Source organism: Asparagus officinalis, chromosome 7 (assembly GCF_001876935.1).
Source record: "Asparagus officinalis chromosome 7, Aspof.V1, whole genome shotgun sequence".
Classification (NCBI taxonomy): domain Eukaryota; kingdom Viridiplantae; phylum Streptophyta; class Magnoliopsida; order Asparagales; family Asparagaceae; genus Asparagus; species Asparagus officinalis.
The window spans coordinates 81,397,232-81,406,565 of record NC_033800.1 but is presented as its reverse complement, the minus strand read 5'-3'; the positions used below and the strand labels follow the sequence as shown (position 1 = coordinate 81,406,565).

Here is a 9,334-nt window from a genome sequence, read left to right as displayed (position 1 = left end):
CGGCTCTAGACATGTTTAAGGAGACAAATCTGAATTTGGATTAAGAATAACTTTTAATAAAGGGGTATGGTGAGAAACCCGTGAAAAAAATTTAAGTTGAGTTAAATATTCCCTCCAAATCAAAGAATAACAAGCTGTAGGGACTAAGTTGGAATATTCAGTATGCTTTGAGGGACTAAATAGCAAATTTGATGTTTTGAGGCTAAAACTTCATAATATATTGAAGATTTAACGGACCAACGTGAAAAAGCCCAAACGAAATTCCCCATCTGGGACAATTCTCGCCATAAACCAAAAAAGACCAGGTCAATATTTCCTCCTTTCTCTTTTAAAATCTAAAAAAACAAAGTGAAAAAGAAAAGGGCAAAAAAAAAAAAAAATCCCAAATTTTCATCGACCGGCCGATTAATCTCTCATCGGCCGGCGACAACAACGGCGATTTCATTCATCTAAACGAACAAGGGGAAGAAGGAGCGCAGAAACCCTAGATTTCGTTATTACGACCTCGATTGATTTCAGATTCGAGATCGGATGAAGATGATAACGCGTTCGAATCTCGCGGAGCAATTGAGGGAGTATCAGATCAGATCTAAGTATGATTGGGCTTCTGTTTCCTTCTTCTCATCTACGTCTAGCGTCTCGTCGACGAGGTAACTTAATTTTTGTTCTGTGGCTAGGGTTTGATTTTGATCGTATCTGGTTGTTCTCCTTTGTGTTTGTTTATAGAAAATTTTGATTTAAAGGTGAAGTTTTTGTTCATGATATGCTGGAAATTTTATTATTATTATTTTGGGTAAAAGTACATCCCTTTCATCATTACCTTCATCAAACGTTTGAGTTTCGACTAGAAGTATTGATCAATTTCAGATCTACATTTAGTCCCGCATTGACCAAATTGGGGTTAATGGGGACTCAAATGTTGATTTATAAGAGATTTGGGCTCCTGAAACTCTTACAAATGATACCAGATCTACATCCCAGTTGCAACAGAGCGGGACGGGTGGTTATGCTGGTATTGCGGCGTTCGGTCTGGATTAGATTAGTGGCGCTATGACCCCATCCGGGAATGCAGAATCATGTGGGCATGTTAAGATGCATTGATTCCGACTTTAATAAATCAGTAGTCAATTCATGATTTATAAGATATTTAGGTTCGCTTCATCTAACTCTAGCTTTTAGGGGTGAGTTCTCCCTAGATTTTTACAGTTCTCTCCATTTGCTGTCTTCTTTTGATTCCTTGGTCTTTACCAAATTTTAGCATATTGAATCATTTTCTTGTATAAAAACAATAACTTTAATTTGGGAACCTGATAATCTGAACAATATATTTTGCTAAAAAAATTATCCAAAATGGTCTACTTTGCTAGTTTTAGGTTGCTTCTATTATCATTAACCAAGTTGGTAGACAGTGGTTGTTTACATTTTTATCTTCCTATATCTAACAACGATGCTTGGCCTGGGTGTGCATGGTTATATTTCGCCACTTCCCATGAAATTAAAGTTGGTTTCTGTTATCCTACCCAGCACAAAGAGAAAACAGCTACCCTATTTTTCCTCTTAAATCCTTCACAAATGGTAGACTGCTGGTAGTGAGATAGGTTTCCAGACCTTAACTAGCTTAGACGTAAAAGAAAGGGTAAATTGCACTTAAATACCCCAAAGTTTCCCCCTCCGTCACTTATATACCACAAGCTGTATTTTGTGTCAAAAAATACCTTAAGTTGTTAAAAAATTGGCACGTAAATACCCCCAATCATTCAAACGCGAATTTTTTTTACCTAAATGTACTTATATAACACTAGCATGTTAATTTTATACCCTTTCTAATCATTAATATTTATTAAATTTATCCTTAGACATATCCCTACTCTATTTTAAAGTGGAATTAAGATAAGTTTGGAAAAGATTTTAGTTGATTTGATATCAATTTTGACAAATAATAATAGTCACAAAGCTCTAAAATTTGCACGTTTGCATGATCAACCGCACTCGTGATAATTTTTTTAACAATTTATAGTATTTTGTTGACACAAAATATAACTTGTGGTATATAAGTGAGTAAGTGACAGAGCGGAAAAACTTTGTGGTATTTAAGTGCAATTTAGCCTAAAAGAAAATCTAATTTCACTTATCTCTAAAGCCTGCGTATGGGGCCACACTACCTTTGAGTCAAACCTTAGTTGATACGTGATTTGCCGAATCAAGCTTATGATGAACAAACATGCAAAATAATAAAATCAGCTTGAATAGTGTCACTAACTCATCTGTCTTTCTTTGTCCCTGCCACCTCTTCTCTCAGAGAAAAGGCTAGACTTCGGTTCTTGACTCACTATTAGAAGTATGTCTCGTTAGAACCGACATCTCATTATTGAAATCCTTAACCCACTTCTATTAGCTAAACTAGTAAAGAAGGTCTTAACAAATTCCATATCTAATAAATAGGTTAAGAATTGGTCCCTCATCCTTTCTCGTGCATTAATCTCACGGAGGTGATTGTAGATAAATATGGGGAAAGTTGACGATGACAGAGGCAAGAAGCAAGGTCATTGGACGAAAGGTGATAATAGGAAAAACGGTTATATAGCGTGAGGACCATCAGATTCTTTTCATTTTTTCCCCTTGGTAGAACCTAATTATTGCCCTTAATCCATAGGTAGGGTAGGCTAGCTGCTTGCCTTCTCCTAGGCAGTTCCCTGGCACCTAAATTGCTTTTTGAAACTTTGATCTTGAGTAGAAAAATTGGTTATTCCTAGATATTTCTCGACAATCGATATGGTCAATTTTCTTACTCATTATTTTGTTTAAAATTGAGTTCCACTTGTTTTATCTACTTATTGCTAAGTCTAACTTCTTAACGTTGTAAGGCCTTTTTTAGCTTTTCACTACGGAAATTACCATTCTTAACGGTCTATTTGGCAAAGTGCTAAAGCTAGTTTTAGTTAGGATAAGCCCAATCCAATAACACAGTCCCAGTTTGGAAAATAAGATTGTTAGGCTAAGCTAGTTCTTTTCTGGCCCAATTTTGCCCCATAACTGGTCCCCCCCCCAAAAAAAAAACCAATGTTCCCCTAGTTTGAAGCTATGATGCACGGATACGGATACGGGACACGGATACGACACGGACACGGATACGGGATACAGCAAAATCCAAAAAATAGGATACGGGGATACGGCAGGGAATTTTTTTAAAAATTATTATTATATATAGAATATTTTAGTAAAAAATAGGATACGGGGATACGGCAGGGAATTTTTTTAAAAATTATTATTATATATAGAATATTTTAGTCAATTAAAGTATTAAACTTGTACGTTAATTTTCATTCAAGCTTGCAAACTATTCAAACTTTCATACTAGTATACTGCATCACTAACAACTATATTGCTAAATTTTATTTTCTTCTTTATAGGTTACAAATGGCGAATCAAGTTTTAAGTTTCAACTTTCAAGTCAACTAGTAGCACTAGGCATAGCTCAATAGCAAGAATCAATACTCGCACTCTCGCAATCTCGCACATGAAAACAAATCGTAGCACATTTTCAACAATTATGACCGATATGTATTAATAAGAAACAAGCAATTAGTTTTGCAAAAAATAGTTAACAATTAACAGTGATAATAATAAAAAAAACCAGTAGTTAACAGTTAAGATAAATCTCTCCTTAAATCTCACTTTGTAAAATAGTTACATTTCAACAGTTAAACAAATCTCTCCTTAAATCTCTCCTATTATTAATCAAAATAGTCCACAAACCAAACTTTAATAATTACCTATTATTAATTAAAAATCAGTTTACTTACTTACTATCTCAAATAATTAACAGTTAAACATTCAAAAACATTGCTTTATAGTTAAATAAGAAACCATTAACAGTTAACAGTAAATGTCTTAACAGTTATAGTTATATAAGTAAATGGCTTAACAATCAAAAAAAGAAACCGAAGCAGCAGCAAGAAAAGGAAAAAATGTGAAAAAAGAAACGGGAGAACAATGGAAAAGAAACGGGAGAACAGTGGAAAACTGAGCAGAAAAAAGAAAATAAAAAAACTTAAATGAAAACAAATGAAAGAAATAGTGAAAAAAAGAAGGGAAACGATGAAAAATAAACCGAAGACCGAACCCAACACAAATAAAAGAAAACGGGAAAAAAAAAGAAGGGAAACGATGAAAAATAAACCGAAGACCGAACCCAACACAAATAAAAGAAAACGGGAAGAGAAAGGGAGAACACCGAAGACCAAAGAGAAAGGGAGAGAACGAAAGCCCTAAAAAAGAGAACTTCAAAACAAAAAAAAACCCGGAAAATAAAAGAAAACTGAAAAAAGGAGAAGAACCTGCTTGCCGCTCTCTGTCGCCGCTCGCCGTCGCCCGTTGCCCGTCGCCTTCGCCCCTGCTTGCCGCTCTCTGTCGCCGCTCGTCTTCGCCCTCGCCCTGCTGAGTGGAGATCGCTGCTTCCTTTTGCTTTCGGGAGAAAGAGTTGGAGAAGGAGCGACAAAAAACCCTAGGAACCGCTTCTTTTGATTTTCGGGTTCAAGTGGAAATCGGGTATGTACCCAATAACCCAATAACCCTAGCCACCGCTTCTTTTTTGCTTCTTTTTTTTGCTTCCGTCGGGCGCAGTAGGCGTGTCTGAGCCGTGTCCAACTCCCTGTTGACCGTGTCCGGCCAACTTTGACCGTTGACCCGTGTCGGACACAGATTGACCGTTGACCCGTGTCGGACACAGATTGACCGTGTCCGACACGTGTCGTGCACGTGTCTTGCGCGAATCGTGTCTGATTCGTGTCAGACACGGATTCGTGGCCTCTGGGGGAGTATCCGTGCTTCATAGGTTTGAAGTAGAACCAGATAAGTTTGATCCCAAATGAATAATAGGAAAGGAGAAAATATATTGTCATTATCAAGTTGACAAAGAAAAATATTTTTTTTATTAAATTGGTTCTAGTTCTTTTGTAAATCAGTAGGAATATCATTAGTTAATAAAGCATGGGTAGTTTACATGTTATTTAACACTTCTGTGATATTACTAAGCTCTACATGCTACAAAACCTATAGCTCCTATTATGAATTGAGTTGCTTGCTTCTACCTCATGTTCTTGTTGCGCATAAACCTCCATGTTCTGTAACCTCCTTCGAACTCCTCCTACCTCCACTAACTATGAACACCTACACCTCTCTCGACTTTTAGAAAATCAACTCCACCACTACTTAAACAGAGAAAGAAATCTGCCTAGGCTCCTAGGCGCTAAGTGCCAGTCCGACACCTAGTAGTGCCTAGCGCTTTCTATAACATTGGCATTTATTATCAATTATTGTAACTGAAAAAAGGAAAGTCGCCTATGCCCTACCTAGGCTCTAGGTGCCGGATCTAGTGCCCGGGCCACATAGCGCCTTCTATAACACAACATTAAATAATGTATAGAATACTAGAATTGAGGGGAGAAACAATTTATTTGGATACAATTTTTTTTCCAAGAAAAGGTTTGTTCCTGTTAAAGCTTTGAGAATTAATCTCTTTTAGATATTTTGTAGCATATTCATTTATCAAAGTGGTGTACAGCTGATAGATTCATCCCAAGGGTAACATTTTAGTAGCATCTAGAAGTTAATCAATGCATGGTATGCTTCTAAGGTTTTCCATTTCTAGGTTATAGTTGTCAGTTTGTCTATAGAAGTTGACTGCTTTGGATCTATTAAAAGCAAGAGAAGTCAAATTTGCTGAACGTGTCTAATATTTCTTTTGCAGGGCGGACATCTTGTATGTGATATGGGAGATTTTAATGTTTGTTTTCCTTGTTTTCTCGGCGGTTTCGTTGTACTTCAGGTACATGAAGCTTGCTCTTATATTAATATGCCTTATGGCATTCTTTCTTGTGTGCATGAAAATTACAAAGCAAGTAAGGCAGAACAGGAAAAGTAAGCGAAGAATGCTCCTGCCATTGTCAATGTAAAGTTATTGGCAGCCTGCCCTCTTGAAGTGGCTGTCTTTTTCTGTGCAGACGTATTGTTTTTGTCTTTTTTTGCCGAAATTTTGGGGCACATGTATTTTCCTTCTCTCAGTTGAGTAACGTTCTTTCATGCATATGTTTCTTCTATTAATTTGGAAGATAATTGATTTACTAGCCTCTGCAGGATAGCATTGGCCACGATATACTAAGTACAAGTTTATGGGTGCAAGTTTGTTAGCATTTTTCTAAATCTGTGTTTGGTAGTTCCCAAGTCTGGAAGCATGTTACCAGTTTATATCTTTACGAAAGTTTTATATAGGGTGGGTTTCCTGAATTAAACTCCTTTCTGATTAGAGGAGTGCAAGGAAAGAATAAGATGATTAATTGGGTGCAAAACTATTATAATATATTACAAAACAAAAACTACTAGCTACCTTCCCTTTCCTATATATAATTAATTCACTATAATATTTTGCAGCCAATTATTTTGAATGGCTGGACTTGCAGCACCTTTCTACACCATCTTGAATAACTTTACTTGCGAACCAAGCAACTATGTTGCATGTCAGGTACTTCCATAAAGGACACGTTTGTCCGTTCCCTGCGTGTATCAGAACAGTGGTACCTTGGTGCCTGGATACTTGTTGGAATGTCCTTTGATGTTAGCTAAAATTTGTAATATGCCCAAACATATCAAAGATGTATTTGGAGACTTAACAAGTGAAAAGTCTAGTGCATTCACAATGAGTTCCAATTCCATTTAGTTTTAGATAAGATTCACTAGTTCTGCTGCTTTTTTCAACAAAGTTCGATAGTTTGTCCATTTTCTTCATGAAAATTTGAGTATTCTATATTAGCCAATGCTTTATAGAACTCGGAAACATCATGTATTTCCTCAGTTTTCTTTTTTCTTTTTCTTTTGGGTGACCGTTATGGCATTGCACCCATCTCCATGGTATAGAACATTTAACAATATGCACGTATGTACTTCTATCGTTGCCATTGCCATAAATATTCATTCCGTGGTTTCTCAAGATTAAGGTCTTTGTGCCTGTTTCATTTCATGTTTATATTCCTTACCAATAGCACACTGCCTTTATCATCACAGCTTATGTAATTTCCATACCGTGTGAACCATTGTAATAATACATCTTGTTCCCTCATGTTACCTTCTGACCAGGATATTTATATAGCAAGCAGATTTTATCTTGGTTATTCCTAAACTAGTTATAAGGAAAACTTTAGTTTATATTATCGTCCTGTGTTCTGATCACTCTTTTCCCTTGTGTTTTTGGAGTGTAGTTCCATTATTTATACTTTTCGGATCTTTTATATTGTTTCTTGGTAGTTTTATATTCTCCGCTGCTATATTGATGCCATATGCTGCATGGCATGTGGACGTTGACAACTAATGCTACATGGGCCACTTGGATGCCCTAATTTGAGGGGAGAAAATCAAATTCCAACAATGAATTACAATCTGTGTGTGGAAATAAAGGAGTGTGGGTAAGTTTGATCTTTCTGGAGTGACAAAATTCATCACATGGTTCTGTATCTCATCGAAGATATGAAGTTGGTTTATCAAGAAATACCACCACTCTACAGGTTGTTTGTTTCTTGTCATTCTTCTGGCTTGGTGTCATGCCAGAAGATCACGGATTCATAAACTGGAGGAGCCTTTTGCAGTAAACAGCATTTTGCTTTGCTTTACGAAATTATGATATATTTTGGTAATGGAAACTCCTATTTTGGTTGTATCATTTTGGTGGTTTTACTATCTTGTAAATCTTCTGCTTCAATTGAAAATGTTGTACTTGCTACTGGATAATCCAGCGTCTGCCATCGCAAAGATAAACCTCACTGCGTATTGCAAGATTTTTTTTTTATTGTTTTATCTCTGGGATAACGTATATATGTATTTTTTAGATGCATCTTTGGGTTAACATTGAATGCTGGTAATACACGGTTCTCAGTTAAAGCATGAGTCCGTACCTAGTATTTTGGCTATACTGAAGCAAGCTGGTACTTAAGAGGTTTTTAGGTCTTATGCTTAATTCACCGTTTGCGTTCCAAGGATGGTTACGGATAGATCCCCTGTAAGCTTATTAAAAGTCGTCTCAAATGGTGGAAGAAACACATATATGGCTCTTCGAAACAAAACAACTCAAAAGTCCTAGCTTCTTTCGACTCCCTCCATTCCATTGAGGAATCTAGATCTCTTAACAAGGAAGAGATCCTTTCTAGGTTTAAACTCAAAGATGATCCCTTCAATATAGCCAAAAATGAAGAAATTTACAGGAAACAAAGGTCTAGAGTGCAACGGCTCAAGGAAGGTGATTTAAACACTTCTTTCTTTCACAAATAAGCTGTGCCAATCATACGAGAAAGAACTTCATTCCTAATCTTTTGGTCCACATAAGTTAATTGCTCCTACGAGATAAGATAGTCGAATCGTCAACGGAGAGAAAATTTGACGCAAGCATTCGAAGGAGGCACTCCATCGCTACCGAGAAGAATCCGGTTTTAAACAAAGGGGAGAATCCGAATCATTCTCCTCTCTTTTGTAATCAAAATCCAATTGTAATTGAGATCGAGAGAATTTAAATCAAATTTATCTTTCATTTCTTTTACTATAAATTTTTCACAAACAAAAAATAACGACTCCACTGGGGATTAGCTTTTCTGACGAAGAAGTGGTGGCATAATCCGACGTCCACCTCACGGGAACAACTGTTAAAACTCTTATTGTGGAGTTTGACCAAGCCAAATACGAGGAAGCCCTCTCCTCTAGATCACTTAGCCCCAAGGCTAGACGCGACATCCGCAAGATCTCCAAGGATATCAAAGCTATTGCTAAAATACCAAAGAAAGCCCTCTCCTTTGGCCCAAATTCATCAAACAACCCCTCCTCTAAAGGAGTGGGCTTAGCTTCTGCCAAACTCGTCCAATAAGTTGACCGTTCTACGTCCGCGTCAACACAATGTGCTACGGGTCACAAACGGCCTATGGAAGAAATGAGCTCTATAAACGCCAATGACGCTGCTGTAAAGGCTTTGAAACAAGCTAAAAAGAACGCCGCTCGAAGACGGAGAAGATCCATACGACGAGCACATCTTTGAGAAAGCTGAATTCTTTCCCAACGTGAGGATCACATTTTTGAGGCTCCGCCCGAGCATAGTGTGTCCACCCCGGAATGTACACTCCGCGGCAATGAGCCCAATTATCAGCCTCGACTAATACAGCTGAAACGCGACCCTCAGTGGTGTATTATTTCTCTAAAATGCAGCCCTCGGGAAAGTGCTGCCAAAGATAAATGCACACCTCACATGTGCGTTCAAGCAAAACATGACCCATAAAAGTCTGTTTCACCAACCAAACGCGGC

General features: G+C 37.3%; 1 protein-coding gene across 1 annotated transcript; it reads left to right on the top strand.

The window, feature by feature from the left end:
- On the top strand, positions 267-6,160 carry LOC109850153. Its single transcript, XM_020420088.1, has 2 exons — positions 267-650; positions 5,750-6,160. Exons 1-2 carry the CDS (start codon positions 532-534, stop codon positions 5,952-5,954), a joined length of 324 nt encoding a protein of 107 aa, XP_020275677.1. The 5' UTR covers positions 267-531; the 3' UTR covers positions 5,955-6,160.

Coding starts and splice junctions, on each gene's coding strand:
- LOC109850153 (XM_020420088.1), top strand. CDS start 532: ATGAAGATGATAACGCGTTCGAATCTCGCGGAGCAATTGAGGGAGTAT. Junction 651..5,749: donor TCTAGCGTCTCGTCGACGAG/GTAACTTAATTT, acceptor TTTCTTTTGCAG/GGCGGACATCTTGTATGTGA.